This window comes from Giraffa tippelskirchi, chromosome 4 (genome assembly GCF_054371585.1).
Source record: "Giraffa tippelskirchi isolate mGirTip1 chromosome 4, T2T-mGirTip1v1.2.pri, whole genome shotgun sequence".
NCBI classification, from domain to species: domain Eukaryota; kingdom Metazoa; phylum Chordata; class Mammalia; order Artiodactyla; family Giraffidae; genus Giraffa; species Giraffa tippelskirchi.
This window is the reverse complement of record NC_137278.1, coordinates 112223598-112244433: the sequence shown is the minus strand read 5'-3', so window position 1 is coordinate 112244433 and position 20836 is coordinate 112223598. Positions and strand designations below refer to the sequence as shown.

The 20836-nt window shown below is 39.0% G+C and overlaps 1 protein-coding gene across 1 annotated transcript in view; it reads right to left on the bottom strand.

Moving 5' to 3' along the window:
- OTOGL (otogelin like) overlaps positions 1 to 20836 on the bottom strand; it is a 431190-nt gene that overhangs the window by 293250 nt on the left and 117104 nt on the right. The window contains exon 3 of the mRNA XM_081593187.1: positions 2490 to 2621. Coding sequence (XP_081449313.1) covers positions 2490 to 2621 — 132 coding nt within the window. The remainder of the gene's footprint in view (positions 1 to 2489; positions 2622 to 20836) is intronic.

Genomic DNA, 20836 nt, shown 5'->3' with positions numbered 1-20836 from the left:
TTTTTAGTGTACTATTATTTTCTCCATTTGAAATGGGAAACAGCCACAGATGGAAAAAGTGAAAGTAGAGGAACTGGAAAAACAAAAGTAGGAAAGGATTTATTCATCTTAGCACAATGACTACAGTGAGATTGAATCATTCTTCCTTTGCATAAACATTCTAGAGTTGTAAGAATTGCTCACCAACACCAGTCTGAAGGAAAAAGGAAAAAGATTAACTTCTTTAAAATAATGAACTTGTTACGAGTTTTCCATAACACTCACATAGGTTAATACAGTGAATTCAGTCAGGCACTTTCTAGTAGTTTCAAAAACCATGTGTTTTCTTCAATTTTGAAATCAACTGTAGGAATCTATATGGGACTTCACTACTAAATTTCATACAAACAACATTTTTAAATTAACAAAGGTGCTATCAACAGGGTAGCTGAAAGTCCTGAGTTCTTGGACAGACTTCGAGAGTGTCAACCTGTCAAAGGCTCACTACTTTCCAGACTCAGGAAGCAGGGAAATTTAGCCCAAGGAAAAAAGGAAACTGACAGGAGACAGGTGTAATTGACCCCTGAGAAGTGACTTTTGATTAATGAATTTTTCCCATTCATGGAGAAGCAACAGCAACAATGGCCACAGAGCACAGGTCCATAAGTAGACCTGTCAGAATTGCCAGTTTCCTTTCTGGAAGGTGACCGGAACCAAACCACTGATATTCCCAACTGAGTGAGCCTCCAGTTCAGTTCAGTTCAGTCACTCAGTCGTGTCCGACTCTTTGCGACCCCATGAATCGCAGCACGCCAGGCCTCCTTGTGCATCACCAACTCCCAGAGTTTACCCAAACCCATGTCCATCGAGTTGGTGATGCCATCCAGCCATCTCATCCTCTGCCGTACCCTTCTCCTCCTGCCCCCAATCCTTCCCAGCATCAGGGTCTTTTCCAAAGAGTCAACTCTTCACATCAGGTGGCCAAAGCATTGGAGTTTCAGCTTCAACATCAGTCCTTCCAATGAACACTCAGGACTGATCTCCTTTAGGATGAACTGGTTGGGTCTCCTTGCAGTCCAAGAGACTCTCAAGAGTCTTCTCCAACACCACAGTTCAAAAGCATCAATTCTTCGGCACTCAGCTTTCTTTATAGTCCAACTCTCACATTCATACATGACTACTGGAAAAACCATAGCCTTGACTAGATGGAACTTTGTTGGCAAAGTAATGTCTCTGCTTTTTAATATGCTATCTAGGTTGGTCATAACTTTCCTTCCAAGGAGTAAGCGTCTTTTAATTTCATGGCTGCAATCACCATCTGCAGTGATTTTGGAGCCTACTATGGGCAGAAATCCCTTAGAAGAAATGGAGTAGCCATCATGGTCAACAAAAGAGTCCGAAATGCAGTACTTGGATGCAATCTCAAAAACAACAGAATGATCTCTGTTCGTTTCCAAGGCAAACCATTCAATATCACGGTAATCCAAGTCTATGCCCCAACCAGTAACGCTGAAGAAGCTGAACTTGAATGGTTCTATGAACACCTACAAGATCTTTTACAACTAACACCCAAAAATAGATGTCGTTTTCATTATAGGGGTACTGGTATGCAAAAGTAGGAAGTCAAGAAACACCTGGCATAACAGGCAAATTTGGCCTTGGAGTACAGAATGAAGCAGGGCAAAGGCTAACAGAGTTTTGCCAAGAGAACACACTGGTCAAAGCAAACACCCTCTTCCAACAACACAAGAGAAGACTCTACACATGGACATCACCAGATGGTCAACATCGAAATCAGATTGATTATATTCACTGCAGCCAAAGATGGAGAAGCTATATATAGTCAGCAAAAACAAGATTGGGAGCGGACTATGACTCAGATCATGAACTCCTTATTGTCAAATTCAGACTTAAATTGAAGAAAGTAGGGAAAATCACTAGGCCATTCAGGTATGACCTAAATCAAATCCCTTATGATTATACAGTGGAAGTAACAAATAGATTTAAGGGACTAGATCTGATAGACAGAGTGCCTGATGAACTATAGACAGAGGTTCGTGACATTGTACAGGAGACAGGGATCAAGACCATCCCCATGGAAAAGAAATGCAAAAAAGCAAAATGGCTGTCTGAGGAGGCCTTACAAATAGCTGGGAAAAGAAGAGAAGTGAAAAGCAAAGGAGACAAGGAAAAGCAAAGGAGACAAGGAAAGATATTCCCATTTGAATGCAGCATTCCAAAGAATAGCAAGGAGAGATAAGAAAGCCTTCCTCAGCGATCAGTTCAAAGAAATAGAGGAAAACAAGAGAATGGGAAAGACTAGAGATCTCTTCAAGAAAATCAGAGATACCAAGGGAACATTTCATGCAAAGATGGGCTCGATAAAGGACAGAAATGGTATGGACCTAACAGAAGCAGAAGATATTAAGAAGAGGTGGCAAGAATACACAGAAGAACTGTACAAAAAAGATCTTCACGACCCAGATAATCATGATGGTGTGATCACTCACCTAGAGCCAGACATCCTGGAATGTGAAGTCAAGTGGGTCTTAGAAAGCATCACTATGAACAAAGCTAGTGGAGGTGATGGAATTTCAGTTGAGCCTCCAGAGGTTCTTAGATTTACCAAAGGCCAAATCATCCTACAGAGGGAAAAATAAACGTCATTCTTAAACTATGATTTTAATAATCATTTTATTTTACCTTGTTGTAGGATATATCGTAAATGTTTCATATATCTCCCGTTTTGATTAAAGCATTTTGAGTAGAAAAGCCAACTACCATGATTTCTAGGTTTGTTCTCTTATAACCACTTCAGCCTCTCCCTCCTCGTGTCTTACCAGGAAGGTACCAGCTGTGGCTTTATCACCTTGTGTAGTTTGCTTAGTCTCTCAGTCGTTTCTGACTCTGCAACCCCATGGACTGTAGCCCGCCAGGCTCCTCTGTCTATGGGGATTCTCCAGGCAAGAATACTGGAGTGGGTTGCCATGCCCTCCTCCAGAGGATCTTTCCAACCCAGGGATCGAACCAAGTCTCCCACATTGCAGGTGGATTCTTTACCATCTGAGCCACCAGGGAAGCCCAGCTTTATCCCTTAAGGGTTATATTTCTATAATTCCTTTAATCTGAAGGTCTGAGAGCCCTACAAGAAAAATATCCTTATACAATTTCTACAGAAAAAGAAAAGAACAGTGGCAAATCACTTAATATATCAAAGAGTGGATATAAATCACTCAGTACCTCATCCCCTTTTTGCTGATGTAAAGTCCATTTCCATGGAAACAGGGATTAGAAATAGCAACCTACGAGAAACATTGGGTTTATTGGAGCACATGGAAGTTTTAGTTTGGTTTTCAGCCAAATCTTGGAAAAGCAAATCCTTGACTAATAACTACAACGCTATTTTCATCACTCTGAGAAGCAATGTTTGAATTACGGATTAAGGAGAAATCATTTTTTTTCCACTTAAAGACAATCAAAAATAACATAAACTAATTTGGGTATTGGGAATCATTATAAGATTTGAAAGGCTCTCCTTGATCATCTTCCCCACAATTTTCTCTCTCCTCTGTCTAATGTAGACATATGACAACAAAATAGTAACAATAATCTGTCTGGATTTGCAGATTTAGTTGCAGGTTGGACCCATGGTTTTTTATTGATATCTATCCCCAAGTGTGAAATCTCCAGTCTATTTTTATTCATGGACAAAAAAATGTTAGTTATAGATAGATATCTAACAATACTTTATTCTATAAATTAGATGCCTCCCTGTGTTTGATTATTAAACTGCTTCTTTAAGAAATAGAAAAAACTGCCTCTGAACAATACAAAACTGAATTGTAAGATTCAGCCTGGGAGACAGCATGATATCCTAGAGTAAGCAAATAATCTGTAGTCAGGAAGAAAAGAGGGTGACTGAAACTGGACTCCATAAAGGTTGGCATCTCTCCCTACCCTATCTCTCCCATCATTATTTGCTTATCCTGCAAGGGCTTCCTCAAAAACTCCCCTCTTCTATGAAGTCAGTCCTCCAGATTCACAATATACATTATTCACAGATTATGGTATTTGCAATTTCACCTACAGTACTGATTGAAATTTATTTGTAACCCTGAAATCAATACTTGTGGTGCTTTCAGTCATTTATGACATATACAGGGCAGCATGTTTCTAGCTGTGTTCAAACAAGACAACACTCTACATGGAGTTTCAGTTGTTCTATTGTAAACATGTCCCTTTTGTTGTTGTTCAGTCACTAAGTCTCATCTGACTCTCTGTGACCTTAAGGATGCACACCAGGCTTCCCTGCTCTTCACTGTCTTCCACAGTTTGCTCAGACTCATGTCCATTGAGTCAGTGATGCCATCCAACCATCTCATCTTCTGTCACCCTCTTCTCCTCCTGCCTTCAACCTTTCCCATCAGGGACTTTTCCAATGAGTCAGCTCTTCACATCAGGTGACCAAAGAATTGGAGCTTCAACTTCAGCATCAGTGCTTCCAATGAATATTTAGGACTGATTTCCTTTAGAATGGACTGGTTGGATCTCCTTGTACTCCAAGGGACTCTAAAGAGTCTTCTTCAATACCACAATCTGAAAGCATCAATTCCTTGGTGCTCAGCCTTCTTTATGGTCCAACTCTTGACATTTACACATAATTACTGGAAAAAACATAGCTTTGACTATATGGATCTTTGCCAGCAAAATGATGTCTCTGCTTTTTAACATGCTGTCTAGCTTTGTCATAGGTTTTCTTCCAAGGAGCAAGCATCTTTTTTATTTCATGGCTACAGACACTGTCTGCAGTGATTTTGGAGCCCAATGACATAAAATCTGCCACTGTTTCCATCTTTTTCCCCATCTGTTTGCCATGAACTGATGAGACCAGATGCCATGATCTTAGTTTTCTGAATGTTGAGTTTTAAGCCAGCTTTTTCACTCTCCTCTTTCACCCTCATCAAGAGGCTCTTTAGTTCCTCTGCACTTTCTGCCATTAGAAGGGTATCATCTGCATATCTGAGGTAATTGATATTTCTCCCAGTAATCTTGATTCCAGTTGTGATTCATCCAGCCCAGCATTTCACATGATGTACTCTGCATATGAGTTAAATAAGCAAGGTGACAATATACAGCCTTGACATACTCCTTTTCCAATTTTGTCCCTTTTGTCATCTACTTAATACCATGTTTTTTGTCTTTTCATGGTTTTTGTTGACAATTTTGCCATTTAAAATGACACCCAAGCACAGTACTGAAAACCTATCTAGTATTCCTAAGCATAAGGAAGCTGTGATTTCTTACAAAGAGAACATGTGTTAAATTATCTTACCTCAGATACAAGTTATATTGATATTGGCTGTGAGGTCAATGTTCATGAATCAACAATATATATTAAATGAGGTGGAAACTGTGCCCCACAGAATTAACAGAAGCTTATAACTAACGGAAATTTGTGAGCTACAGGACACCAGATAAGGAAACAGCTTGTTAAAACCCCTTTACTTGTAAATTGCCTTCACTGATTAAGCTCACTTTATTTTTTTCCCCCTTTTCTTTCAGTTTTCCCTTTCTTTAACTGCACACTTTCACAGCTTCAGGAAGCCCAGTTGTTTTACAGGAACCTGGAGTCAGCCCTGCCGAGTGCAAATGGTCTGGAGCTGGTTGGGACAATAGCCTCTCAAACTAGGCCTACGAGGGTGTCCAGTGACTCGCTTTTTGACATCAGAAGGCCAGAAAACTCCATTTTTCAACTGTGCTATGCGTCTCCAATTTAAAATACGCAGAAACATGTAATTCAGTTGTGCTTGTGCAAAGCACTGATTACCTCATCTTTTTCCTATCACCAATCACCTTTCCCCATGTCTAGGACCACCCCACTTAAAGATCCTACTCCCTCACCTTTAGGGAGGTGGATCTCAGACTTGTTGGGCAAATGGACCTGGTTCAGTAACAAGGTATCTTTATTTTTTTCTATGCTATTTTGTCTTATATTTTTGACTTTATATCTTATATATAAATTTTTTAACAGATTGCATAATACTGTCTACAGTGGAATTGAGATCTACTTGCTAGACTTCAATGAGAATGCTTAATTTAGATTTTCTTAACTTTTTTATTGAACTTACATTGGTTTACCACGTTATATAAAGTTCATGTGTATAACATTATATTTCTACTTCTATATATACTACCACATGTTCATCATCAAAAATTTAGTTTCTGTCTAAAAATTATACAGTTTATCTCACTTACCCATTTCACCCTTTTACTCCTGCCCACTCTTTACCCTCTGTAGCTACTACTCTGTTCTCTATATATCTACATGCTTATTTTTGTTTAGTTCAGTTTGTTCATTTATTTTCGTTTTTTAAATTCTACATATGAGTGAAATCATACGCTTTTGTCTTTCTCTGATTTACTTCACTTAGCTTAATACCCTCAATACCCTCAAGTCTCATCCATGTTGTTACAAATGGCAAGATTTCATCTTTTTTATGGCTGAGTAGTATTTCCATGTAAGAGAAACCCAAGTGAGAAGGTAGGTGTTGTGAGAGGGCATCAGAGGGCAGACACACTGAAACCATAGTCACAGAAAACTAGCCAATCTGATCACACGGACCACAGCCTTGTCTATCTCAATGAAACTAAGCCATGCCATGTGGGGCAACACAAGATGGATGGGTCATGGTGGAGAGGTCTGACAGAATGTGGTCCACTGGAGAAGGGCATGGCAAACCACTTCAGTATTCCTGCCTTGAGAACCCCATGAACAGTATGAAAAGGCAAAAAGATAGGACACTGAAAGATGAACTCCCCAAGTCGGTAGGTACCCAATATGCTGCTGGTGCTGCTAAGTCGCTTCAGCCGTGTCTGACTCTGTACGACCCCATAGACGGCAACCCACCAGGCTCCCCCATCCCTGGGATTCTCCAGGCAAGAACACTGAAGTGGGTTGCCATTTCCTTCTCCAGTGCATGAAAGGGAAAAGTGAAAGTGAAGTCGCTCAGTCGTGTCCGACTCTTAGCGACCCCATAGACTGCAGCCTACCAGGCTCCTCTGTCCATGGGATTTTCCAGGCAAGAGTACTGGAGTGGGGTGCCATTGCCTTCTCCGACCCAATATGCTACTAGAGATCAATGCAGAAATAACTCCAAAAGAATGATGGGATGGAGCCAAAGCAAAAACAATACCCAGCTGTGGATGTGACTGGTGATAGAGGCAAAATCTGATGCTGTAAACAGCAATATTGCATAGGAACCTGGAATGTTAGGTCTATGAATGAAGGCAAATTGGAAGCGGTCAAACAGGAGATAGCAAGAATGAACGTCGACATTCTAGGAATTAGCGAACTAAGATGGACTGGAATGGGTGAATTTAACTCAGATGACCATTGTATCTACTACTGTGGGCAGAAATCCCTTAGAAGAAATGGAGTAGCCATCATGGTCAACAAAAGAGCCCGAAATGCAGTACTTGGATGCAATCTCAAAAACAACAGAATGATCTCTGTTCGTTTCCAAGGCAAACCATTCAATATCACGGTAATCCAAGTCTATGCCTCAACTAGTAACGCTGAAGAAGCTGAACTTGAACGGTTCTATGAAGACCTACAAGATCTTTTACAATTAACACCCAAAAAAGATGTCCTTTTCATTATAAGGGACTGGAATGCAAACGTAGGAAGTCAGGAAACACCTGGCGTAACAGGCAAATTTGGCCTTGGAGTACAGAATGAAGCAGGGTAAAGGCTAACAGAGTTTTGCCAAGAGAACACACTGGTCAAAGCAAACACCCTCTTCCAACAACACAAGAGAAGACTCTACACATGGACATCACCAGATGGTCAACATCGAAATCAGATTGATTATATTCTTTGCAGCCAAAGATGGAGAAGCTCTATACAGTCAGCAAAAACAAGATCGGGAGCGGACTGTGACTCAGATCATGAACTCCTTATTGCCAAATTCAGACTTAAATTGAAGAAAGTAGGGAAAACCACTAGACCACTCTTATGATTATACAGTGGAAGTGACAAATAGATTTAAGGGACTAGATCTGATAGAGTGCCTGAGGAACTATGGACAGAGGTTCGTGACATTGTACAGGAGACAGGGATCAAGACCATCCCCATGGAAAAGAAATGCAAAAAAGCAAAATGGCTGTCTGAGGAGGCCTTACAAATAACTGGGAAAAGAAGAGAAGCAGAAAGCAAAGGAGAAAAGGAAAGATATTCCCATTTGAATGCAGATTCCAAAGAACAGCAAGGAGAGATAAGAAAGCCTTCCTCAGCGATCAGTGCAAAGAAATAGAGGAAAACAAGAGAATGGGAAAGACTAGAGATCTCTTCAAGAAAATTAAAGATACCAAGGGAACATTTCATGCAAAGATGAGCTCGATAAAGGACAGAAAAGGTATGGACCTAACAGAAGCAGAAGATATTAAGAAGAGGTGGCAAGAGTACACAGAAGAACTGTACAAAAAAGATCTTCACGACCCAGATAATCATGATGGTGTGATCACTCACCTAGAGCCAGACATCCTGGAATGTGAAGTCAAGTGGGCCTGAGAAAGCATCACTACGAACAAAGCAAGTGGAGGTGATGGAATTCCAGTTGAGCGATTTCAAACCCTGAAAGATGATGCTGTGAAAGTGCTGCACTCAATATGCCAGCAAATCTGGAAAACTCAGCAGTGGCCACAAGACTGGAAAAGATCAGTTTTCATTCCAATCCCAAAGAAAGGCAATGCCAAAGAATGCTCACACTACTGGACAATTGCACTCATTTCACACACTAGTAAAGTAATGCTCAAAATTCTCCAAGCCAGGCTTCAGCAATATGTGAACCATGAACTTCCAGATGCTCAAGCTGGTTTTAGAAGAGGCAGAGGAACCAGAGATCAAATTGCCAACATCCACTGATCATCAAAAAAGCAAGAGAGCTCCTGAAAAACATCTATTTCTGCTTTATTGACTAAGCCAAAGCCTTTGACTGTGTGGATCGCAATAAACTGTGGAAAATTCTGAAAGAGATGGGAATACCAGAACATTTGACCTGTCTCTTGAGAAACCTGTATGCAGATCAGGAAGCAACAGTTATAACTGGACATGGAACAACAAATTGATCCCAAAACGGCAAAGGAGTACATCAAGGCTGTATATTGTCACCCTGCTTATTTAACTTATATGCAGAGTACAACATGAGAAACGCTGGGCTGGAAGAAACACAAGCTGGAATCAAGATTGGTGGGAGAAATATCAAAAACCTCAGATATGCAGATGACACCACCCTTATGGCAGAAAGTGAAGAAGAACTAAAGAGCCTCTTGATTTAAGTGAGAAAGGAGAGTGAAAAAGTTGGCTTAAAGCTCAACGTTCAGAAAACTAAGATCATGGCATCCGGTCCCATCACTTCATGGCAAATAGATGGGGAAACAGTGTCAGACTTTATTCTTTTAGGCTCCAAAATCACTGCAGATGGAGATTGCAGCCATGAAATTAAAAGACACTTACTCCTTGAAAGGAAGATTATGACCAACCTAGACAGCATATTTAAAAGCAGAGACATGACTTAGCCAACAAAGGTCCATCTAGTCAAGTCTATGGTTTTTCCAGTGGTCATGTATGGATGTGAGAGTTGGACTATGAAGAAAGCTGAGCGCCGAAGAATTAATACTTTTGAACTGTGGTGTTGGAGAAGACTCTTGAGAGTCCCTTGGACTGCAAGGAGATCCAACCAGTCCATCCTAAAGGAGATCAATCTTGGGTGTTCATTGGAAGGACTGATGTTGAAGCTTAAACTCCGATACTTTGGCCACCTCATGCGAAGAGTTGACTCATTGGAAAAGACCCTAGTGCTGGGAAGGATTGGGGGCAGGAGGAGAAGGGGACGACAGAGGATGAGATGGTTGGATGGCATCACCGACTCGATGGACATGGGTTTGGGTAAACTCCAGGACTTGGTGATGCACAGGGAGGCCTGGCATGCTGCAATTCATGGGGTTGCAAAGAGTTGGACACGACTGAGCAACTGAACTGAACTGAACTGAACATCTTCTTTATCCATTCATCCCTTGATGGTCACTTAGCTTATTTCTATATCTTGGCTATTGTAAATAATGCTGTGATGAACATAGGGGTGAATACATTTTCTCAAATCAGTGTTTTTGCCTTCTTTGGATAAAATACCCATAAGTGGGACAGCTGGATCACTTGATAGAGTTCTGTGCTCATTTTTTTGAGGAGTCTCCATACTGTTTTCCTAGTAATCCCCTTATTATACAAAACCTTAGGCTCTAATTGTTGGTATTATATTGGTTAGCTCTTTGTACTTTTTGATAAATAACAACCTAACAATAATGTCAGCTCTCAGTGACTGAGCTCCCACTCTGAGACAGACAAGGTACTGAGAGCTTTACAAACATTATCCCATTTGTGGGTGATTCATATCCCAGATTCCCAGAGAAGGAAATGGCAACCCATTCCAGTAGTCTTGCCTGGAGAATTCCACTAACAGAGGAGCCTGGAAGGCTACAGTAGATGGAGTCAGAAAAAGTCGAACAAAACTGAGCTACTATCACTCACTCATATATCCCAAATTAGGCAGCAAGTTCTAGTTAGGGACCTCATCATTATTTACTGTAGAATATTGTCTAGCACAGAGAAAGGCTCATAAAACGTGCTGGAAAACTGTGGTCTTGCTGTCTTCATTCTGTCACATATTTTCTATTTCTTCCAAGTAAATTTTCAGTTATGGCTAATGATTAAGTCATAATAATCATGTTTCTCATCCTTATCACATAGTGAGTACTAATGGTTTTTCAAACACTGTGTTTAGTGATATATATGCACAATCTCATTTTATTCATTAAGACCACCCTATAGGAAAATTGATAAGAAAAAGTTTAAGTGGCTTTCCAAGTCATAGCTCCTTAGAGATGAGGTTGGATTTTAATGCAGAGGTTCTCATCCATTTCAAGTATTTTCCTTTTTAAAATCAAAACTTTCTTAAAGTCCCTGTAGAAGGTCAGATATAATAATAAAGAAACCTTAAGTGCTTATTTTGAGCAAACCACTGTCTAAGCCACTTGCATAGATCAACTCATTTAAGGCTCACAGTAATCTTATGAAATCAGTGATATCTTTCTTTTATAGTCAAAGACACTGGGCCTTAAAGAAATGAAGTAACTTGCCCAGTGTTTAACTAGCAGAAATTATTCCTGTCCAAGTAGAAAAAGAGAGCACTATTCAAAAAACCAGGACCAAGAGCCCAATGAGGTAGCACACTGGAATTTTAAAACCTAATTTTGGAATTAAGACAGCAGAGTTTTAATCCAAAACATAGTTCTGGCTGGCTTTATGACTTTGTCTTAATTACATAATTGACCTGATCTTCTTTTTTTTTTTTCCAATGTCTGCAAAATAGAGTTACTGTAAAAATTATTAGGCTAATGGTTCTACAGTCCTGGGACATAGCAGGAGCTCTAGGTAGATGGTTGTGTTTACTGACAGGGGCTGTGTGCCTGTCCTTGCCTTGGTTCTGATCACTTTCAGCATGAACCAGAAGGAAGTCTCCCTTCACATGCATCTACACCCACATCCTTTCAGTGGGCTTGCAGGACTGCTGGGCAGCAGGATGTCCACAGACTGTTCACGCTTCAGGAAAACTGCACTCTATTCCCTGGTCCTCACCAGCCATGGGAACTCCTTCTCTTCCTTCTTATCTTTCTAATTCCACTCCCTTCGCACCTTCCTCTCTCCAATTGTGTCTCCACGCCTCTGGTCCCCTCCCCCACCTCATTTCTAATTTTTGGAGGTGAAAATATGGTTCTATACGCAAGTGGCAAAATCTTCGGTCTCACACTTAGGCTAAAGCTTCTCTGAGTGTTTGTTTTTAAACCAGGGGTACTCTCAGATACCTGTAAGTGAGTAAAGAAGGACCCAAATTTACAGGAAATGAAGAGATATATCCCTTTCACACTTACGTGTGGAAGGATGAGATGGTTGGGGATCACCAGCTCGATGGACATGAGTTTGAGTTAACTTCGGGAGTTGGTGATGGACAGGGAAGCCTGGCATGCTGCAGTCCATGGGGTTGCGAAGAGTTGGACATGACTGAGTGACTGAATTGAACTGATACTTACGTGTGTTTATGTGTTATACGTTATATACTATATATTTATGTATATACTGTTGCTGTTGTTGTTTAGTCGCTAAGTCATAAGTCGCAAAGTCCAACTCTTTGCAACCTCATGGACTGCAGCACACCAGGCTCCTATGTCCACCACTATCTTCCAGAGTTGGCTCAGACTCATGTCCATTGAGTCCGTGATACTATCTAACCATCTCATCTTCTGCCGCCACTTCTCCTTTGCCCTTCAATCCTTCCCAGCATTTTCCAGTGAGTCTGCTCATCACATCAGGTGGCCAAAGCATTGGAGCTTCAGCTTCAGTACCAGTCCTTTCAATTAATATTCAGGATTGATTTCCTTTAGGATTGACTGGTTTGATCTCCTTGCTGTCCAAGGGACTCTCAAGAGTCTTCTCCAACACCACAGTTCAAAAGCATCAATTCTTTGGTGCTCAGCCTTCTTTATGGTCCAATTCACATCCATACATGACTACTGGAAAAACCACAGCTTTGACTACGCAGTTTCCCTTGTGGCTCAGCTGGTAAAGAATTCGCCTGCAACCTGGGTTCTATCCCTGGATTGGGAAGATCCCCTGGAGAAGGGAAAGGCTACCCACTCCAGTATTCTGGCCTGGAGAATTCCATGGACTATACAGCCCATGGGGTCGCAAAGTGTTGGACATGACTGAGTGACTTTCACTGACTATACAGACCTTTGCAGGCAAAATGATGTCTCTGCTTTTTAGTATGATGTCAAGGTTTATCATAGCTTTCCTTCCATATACTTATGAGTATGTATTTGTTGTGCTTATATTCTACATTTATTTATTCATTCATCCAACCACATATTCTCCAAGGGACTGCTATGTGCTGGCCATAATTTTAGATGCTGGGATACGTCTCCCACTTTCAAGGAGCTTATAGTCTAGTGGGAAGAACAAATAGTTATCAAGGAAAAAAATTATATATTTATTTCCTTGTCTGTTATCTCTCCCACAAGAATAAATAACATATAGATAATATATAGTTTGTTTTTATAGAAAGAGACTATGATGGTGTGTTGACCATCTCCCCCACAGGAAAAAAATAACAAGCACCTTCCATTATATTTGACCTTTCCTGTGTGCTCACTCTAATGGTGCTCACAAAAGCCAGAGAAGTCAGACAGGAATTAGACTGCCTTCTTACTGGTAGGAGATTCAGATGTAACTATTTGTCCTTTACTTTGGAGGGGATGCCCCAGTATGACCCTGATCACTAGGCCTTTAACAATTTCAGTGATGTGGGAGTCCTCTGAATCTCTTTACCCTTCACCCTCTGGAATGCATGAGTCTTACTAAGGCCTCCAGCCCGCTTGTCACTTTTGGCTCATCTGGTCTTATGAGTCTGCTCATCTAACTGAACTAGCTTGATCTTATCAATGTGGAGGACCATGAAGATATTTGGCAGAATTTCCAGATAATCCAGTTCCCCTTGAACATATAAAGAGAGAGGGCAAGAAAGTTAACATAGGCCTAGGAAAAGACCATAAATCTATACTACTGTATAAGAACAGAGCTTACATTTATAAACAGAAAAATATATATATAACACTTTTAACATAACAGTCATGTCTTATCCTCCTTTCTATTCCATTACCTTCAAAAATTAACACATAGGCTTAAAAAAAGAACTCTAAGTAAGAACATACAGTGTTTCGATTTTTTTCATATTATTTCATTTGTTTAAAAATACATATTCACCAGCAAAGAATGGACATGATATCCTACTTGTTTATTTCCATCCCCAAATTCTACCAGACAATTCAAAATTACTTTGTTGATATATTATATTCAGTGCTTTCAATGCCACCTTACTTAATTGTTTTGTTGATCTTGAGAATTCTTTGTTAGACTACATGAAATATACACATTCCAGATTTGCTTTTGGCTTCCAACATTACAGTGCTTCTGGTTAATGTTTAAAAAATGTAAAATTTTAACAAAATATTAGAATAGATTTATTTTAAAAATAATCGATTTAATTCTCTGTGTAAGTTTGACATGTCAAATTTATTTGGTAGTTCTCTTTTATTAAGAGTTAGTATTCTCTGCTAGATTTCTAATTTAAAAATATATATATGCAACAAGCAACAAAGGTTTAATGCATAGCACAGGGAACTGTAGTCAATGTCTTGTAATAACCAATAATGGAGAATAACTTGAAAAATAATGTGTATATGTATAACTGAATCACACACACAAAAAAAAATTCTACTTTTTGAAATTTAACAATGTTTATCTTTTTGCCAGTTTTTCTAAATGGCCTATGGACATCTAATAACAGCATATAAGATATAAAATTTTAAATATATTTATGTAGGATATGATTAATATAAATTAATATAAATCTATTATATTTAAATTATTAATGACATAGTTCAAGATGCTCCTATTCTTATTTTTTCTGCTCTTGATAAAACAGTCTCAGAAAAACCTTAATATGTCTCACTATGATTACATACTTTTTCTTTTCCCTTATATTTCTTCTGATTTTTCCTTTATGTATCTTTTTTTCTTTGTTGTTAAGGTGCCTAATGGTTTATGAAGTCTATCTTCTTTGTGAATTGTACCTTTTATCATTAAAAATATTCCATCTTTGAAAAAAATTAAAATATGGTTGCTTTGGGGAAAAAAAAAGAGTATCCTCAATGACTATAAATGTAGTAAGTAGGAAGAACGAATACCATTTTATGTACTTCACTGGCAAGGATGTTTTCTGTACATCAATCTAAGAAATACATATGGAGGCCTTATTTAAGCTATTAAGCAAGTTAAAAATGCAAATTGAGAAGGGGCTCATTAAGAAAAAATTTTTGCTTGTTTACATTGGTCCAACCAGTGAACTATTTTAGACAGCTTCTCAGCCTAGAGTCACAAGTACAGGTTTACACTGACTGGACTGAAATTCCAGCTCAGTCATTCACTGACCATGTGACCTCAGGCAACCTACTCTACTTCTTTATCTGCAAAATGGGGATAATAATAGTATATAATCACAGGGTTATTGTGCAGATTAAATGAGAAAATCCAGACAATGACTTTAGCATGGTGCCTATCATTTGATAAAAAATCAATAAATGTTAGCTGCTGCTAGTTAGTATTTCTGCCTGTCAATAATGATATTGAAGTTGTTGCTGCTTTCTGTTGCGTGTTGATTTTTTTAATGCATCTTAGGAACATTTCTCTTAGTAATGTCAATATAGCAATAAAATTAAAATATCAATTAAAAGTAAATTTTCTGACCCAATTTTTACTTTTAATTTTTCCCACTTAGAAAATAAAGTCTACAATGATGCTAACAGAAAATCAAGATTATAATATCTTACTCAGTATTTCAGAGGGAGTACTAAAGATTCACTTTACTTAGTATATTTGAGTTTATTATTGGTTTCCTTCTTAAACTATCGTAATATTACATTAGTATAGTCTCTGAGTTTTAAGCCGACTTTTTCACTCTCCTCTTTCACTTTCATCAAGAGGCTCTTTAGTTCTTCTTCACTTTCTGCCATAAGGGTAGTGTCATCTGCATATCTGAGGTTATTGATATTTCTCCTGGCAATCTTGATTCCAGCTTGTGCTTCCTCCAGCCCAGCATATCTCATGATGTACTCTGCATATAAGTTAAATAAGCAGGGTGACAATATACAGCCTTGACGTACTCCTTTCCCGATTTGGGATCAATTTGTTGTTCCATGTCCCGTTCTAACTGTTGCTTCTTGACCTGCATACAGGTTTCTCAAGAGGCAGGTCAGGTGGTCTGGTATTTACATCTCTTGAAGAATTTTCCACAGTTTGTTGTGATCCACACAGTCAAAGGCTTTGGCGTAGTCAATAAAGCAGAAATAGATGTTTTTCTGGAACTCTCTTGCTTTTTCTATGATCCAACGGATGTTGGCAAATTGACCATGGCATCTGGTCCCATCACTTCATGGCAAATAGATGGGGAAACAGTGGAAACAGTGACAGACTTTATTTTGGGGGGCTCCAAAGTCACTGCAGATGGTGACTACAGCCATGAAATTAAAAGACGCTTGCTCTTTGGAAGAAAAGTTATGACCAACCTAGACAGCATATTAAAAAGCAGAAACATTACTTTGCCAACAAAGGTCCATCTAGTCAAAGCTATTGTTTTTCCAGTGGTCATGTATGGATGTGAGAGTTGGACTATAAAGAAAACTGAGCACCGAAGAATTGATGCTTTTGAACTGTGGTGTTGGAGAAGACTCTTGAGAGTCCCTTGGACTGCAAGGAGATCCAACCAGTCCATCCTAAAGGAGATCAGTCCTGGGTGTTCATTGGAAGGTCTGATGTTGAAGCTGAAACTCCAATACTTTGGCCACCTGATGCGAAGAGCTGACCCATTGGAAAAGACCCTGATGCTGGGAAAGATTGAGAGCAGGAGGAGAAGGGGACGACAGAGGATTAGATGGCTGGATGGCATCACCGACTCGATGGACATGGGTTTGGGTGGACTCAGGGAGTTGGTGATGGACAGGGAGGCCTGGTATGCTGCAGTCCGTGGGGTCACAAAGAGTCAGAGAGGACTGAGTGACTGAACTGAACTAGCCTCCAATTAAAATAAATTAATTAATTTAAAAAAATAAGACTTCTCCTTGAAATGTAAGGGTTGCAGGTTTGATCCCTAGTCTGGGAGCTGAGATCCCAATGCCTAACAGCCAAAAAAAAAAAAAAACCACATAAAACAGAAACAATATTTTAAGAATTCAATAAAGACTTTAAAAATGGTCCAAAAAAAATTGTTTTTAAGAATGGACAAAGGATTTGAATATGCATTATCTCAAAGTATACAAATAATCAACAAGTACATGGAAAGATGTTCAACATTGTTAGTCATCAGAGAAATGCAAATCAAAACTATAAAAGAGATATTACTTCACATCTACCAGAATGACTATAATCAAAAAACAGCTAATAACAAGTGTTGGTGAGGATGCAGAGAAACTGCAACCCTCATGCACTGTTGGCGGGAATGTAAAATCACTTTGGAGAACGGTATGAAAGTTCCTCCAAATGTTAAACATAGAGTTATCATATGCTTCAACAACTCTCACTCCTAGGTATATATACCCAAGAGAATTGAAAATGTATCTTCACATGAAAACTTGTACACAAACGTTCAAGGCAGCACTATTTAAAATAGTCAAAAAGTAGAAACAATGCAAATATCCAACAACTGATGAATGAATAAACAAAATGTGATATATCCACATACTGGAATATTGTTCTGCCATAAAGAGGAATGAAGTTCTGATACATGCTATGACATGGATAAACCTTGAGAAAATTATGCAAATTGAAATAAGCCAGACACAAAAGGCCATATACTGCATAATTCTATTTATATGAAACATTCAGAATATGCAAATCCATACAGACAGAAAACGGATTAGTGGTTGCAAGGAGCAATGGAGAAAGGGGAATGGAGAGTGACTGCTAATGGGAATGAGGTTTCTTTTGGGAGTAATGAAAATATTCTGGAATTATACAGATGTGATTATTTGTGACTATACTAAAAACAACTGAATTATATCTTTCAAAAAGTAAACTTTGTGATATGTAATTTTATCTCAATAAAGCTGTTGTGAAAGAAAAAAAAGTTAAAGGGATTTCACAGTCATTCACAAATGCTTTTCAGTTACAAATACTTTATCGAAAGATGGGACTAAATGGAGGGAAAATGCAAACATTGAGTGCATTAAATATCTAATAATTACACATTTGTACTCATGTTCATTGGTTAGAGGAATTCATGGTGGCAAGCAAATTCAAATACCTTACCAAGAAGATGTGGCGTGCCAGATATGCAGGGAACACGGTGACTGTCCATCAAGATCACGTCGGGGAGAGGAAAGCATATTCAGGCAATCTTTAGAGAGTGTTTAATAAAGAGACCCTTTCCAAAGAAGTGTATGGGGTCAAGGGAAAGCGCAAGAGATAGCCCAGCATTTTTAGCTAGTAACAGGAGGACATCTTTACCATCCTAAGCCAGAAGGTGTGGGGAGGGAACAATTATCCGAGGCAAAAGGACAGAGTCTTGTGGAGGGAGACATCTGATAGAGGTCACAACCTTAGTGGAGAGGAGTCTCCAGCCCATGGAGACCCCTCAGAGAAGCCAAAAGGCAATAAATACCTGACCTCTCTCTTTTCTTTTCTTTCTGCTCTTGCTGGGGCTCCCATTGGAGCCAAACCAAACCAGAAGCCAAAGGACAAAGACGCTAAAATAGCACATAATCACAAGTTCCTAGGGCACAGAGGAGACTGCTGAATAGTAGACAATGGATCTTAAGGGATAAGGAGAAAATGTCCAGTACAAAACTGTAGTTGATATAAAAATTTTACATTTAATCACCAACTCAAGCTGATTCATTTCCAAATTGTCATCTTCTATAGGGCTCGATACCTAGAAAGTTTCCTTAATTTCACATGGCAAAAAGTTTTTTTTTTTCTTAATTAATTCCTTCAAATCTTTACCCAATGACCCAGCAATCCCACTAACAGGTATATACCCTGAGGAAACCAAAATTGAAAAAGACACATGTACCCCAGTGTTCACTGCAGCACTATTTACAACAGCTAGGACATGAAGGCAACCTAGATGGCCAGCGACAGATGAATGGCAAAGAAGCTGTGGTACATATATAACAATGGAATATTTCTCAGCCATAAAAAAGAACACATTTGAGTCCGTTCTAATGAGGTGGTCAAACCTAAAGCCTATTATACAGAGTGAAGTAAGTCAGAAAGGGAAAGATAAACATTGTATACTAATGCATATATATGGAATCTAGAAATATGATACTGATGAAATTATTTGCAGGGCAGCAGTGGAAAAGCAGATATAGAGAACAGACTTATGAACACAGGGGGAGGGGAAAAAGGAGAGGGTGGGATGTATGGAGAGAATAACATAGAAACATACACATTATCATATATAAAATAAATAGCCAATCGGAATTTTCTGTATGACTCAAGGAACTCAAACAGGGGCTCTATAACAATCTAGAGGGGTGGGATGGGGAGGGAAATGGGAGGGAGGTTCAAGAGGGACACATGTATACCTATGGCTGATTCTTGTAAACGTTTGACAGAAAACAAAATTCTGTAAAGCAACTGTCCTTCAATTAAAAAATAAGTAAATGTTTTTAAAAAGCTACAAGGATATATTGTATAACACAGGGAATATAGCCAATATTTTATAATAACTATAAATAAAGTATAACCTTTCAAAATTGTGAAAAAAATCTTCACCCAAGTAAATTTTCTCCCTTCCAATGAAAATTTTCCCAACTATCCTATCAAAATATGCAAACCCTCAATATTCTTTATTGCTTTATTCATTTCTGGAAGGAAGTGGCAACCCACTCCAGTATTCTTGCCTGGGAGATCCCATGGACAGAGGAGCCTGGAGGTCTACAGTCCATCGGGTCACAAAGAGTTGGACACAACTTGGCAACTGAGCACACACACATGCACCCTAGTGCTTAGGATAGTGCTTGACACAAAAAAGGTTTCTTAAATGTTTTATTAACTGCTTACTAGCTGTGTGGCCTTGGAAAAACTACCTAACTTCTCTGTGAATCAATTTTCTCATCTTAAAATGAGGACAATAAATAACTACCCTAAAGGTCTGTAATGAGGCTTAAATGAATTAAAATATTGTAAGTGCTTGAAAGTACCTGGCATATAATAAACATGCAAATGTTGATAATTATTTAACTTTAAACTACTGCATTAAAATTTTTATGTTTGAGCATATTTAAAAGTAATAATGGTTTCCCCGTCTCCAAGAAAATAAAAACTAATTATTTTCTTCCTGATGTTTTAGTGGATCTGATATCAAAACACACATATGATGTATTCATAGCATATATACCAATTTGAGTGTTAAACATGCATTTTTCCATTGCATACAAATTTGTGTATTTTTAGCCATGGTGGAAACAAAGCAAACAGGAACAATGCCTGCTTTCCTCATTCTTTAGAGGTGTAATGAAAGCCAAAACTTGCCAGGGAGCACCTGTCTCTTGCAATTATAATTGTTTAAGCAAATTTGACTTTTGGTGGTGTTTCCCCCCATCATTTAAAAATAAGTGATGATAATGACTACAGAGTTACATATTTTTCTTAATTTGTTCTTGTTTAGAATTAAACCCTGTTTATATTTTTAAAAACAAAATTTTAAATGCAATCCAAAAAGATACAGTTTGGCAAAACTAATGGCCTGTTTTCTCAAACAAAAATATGAGCCAAACTTAATACAGCGTATCTAACGCTTTAGAATTGAAAGTTTTAACTACTCCAGGGTTACAGTTCAGTTCAGTTCAATTCAGTTCAGTCGCTCAGTCGTGTCCGACTCTTTGCGACCCCATGAATTGCAGCACGCCAGGCCTCTCTGTCCATCACCAACTCCTGGAGTCTACCCAAACCCATGTCCCTCGAGTCGGTGATGCCATCCAGCCAGCTCATCCTCTGTCTTCCCCTTCTCCTCCCGCCCCCAATCCTACCCAGCATTAGGGTCTTTTCCAATGAGTCAACCCTTCGCATGAGGCGGCCAAAGTATTGGAGTTTCAGCTTCAACATCAGACCTTCCAATGAACACCCAGGATTGATCTCTTTTAGGATGGATTGATTGGATCTCCTTGCAGTCCAAGGGACTCTCAAGAG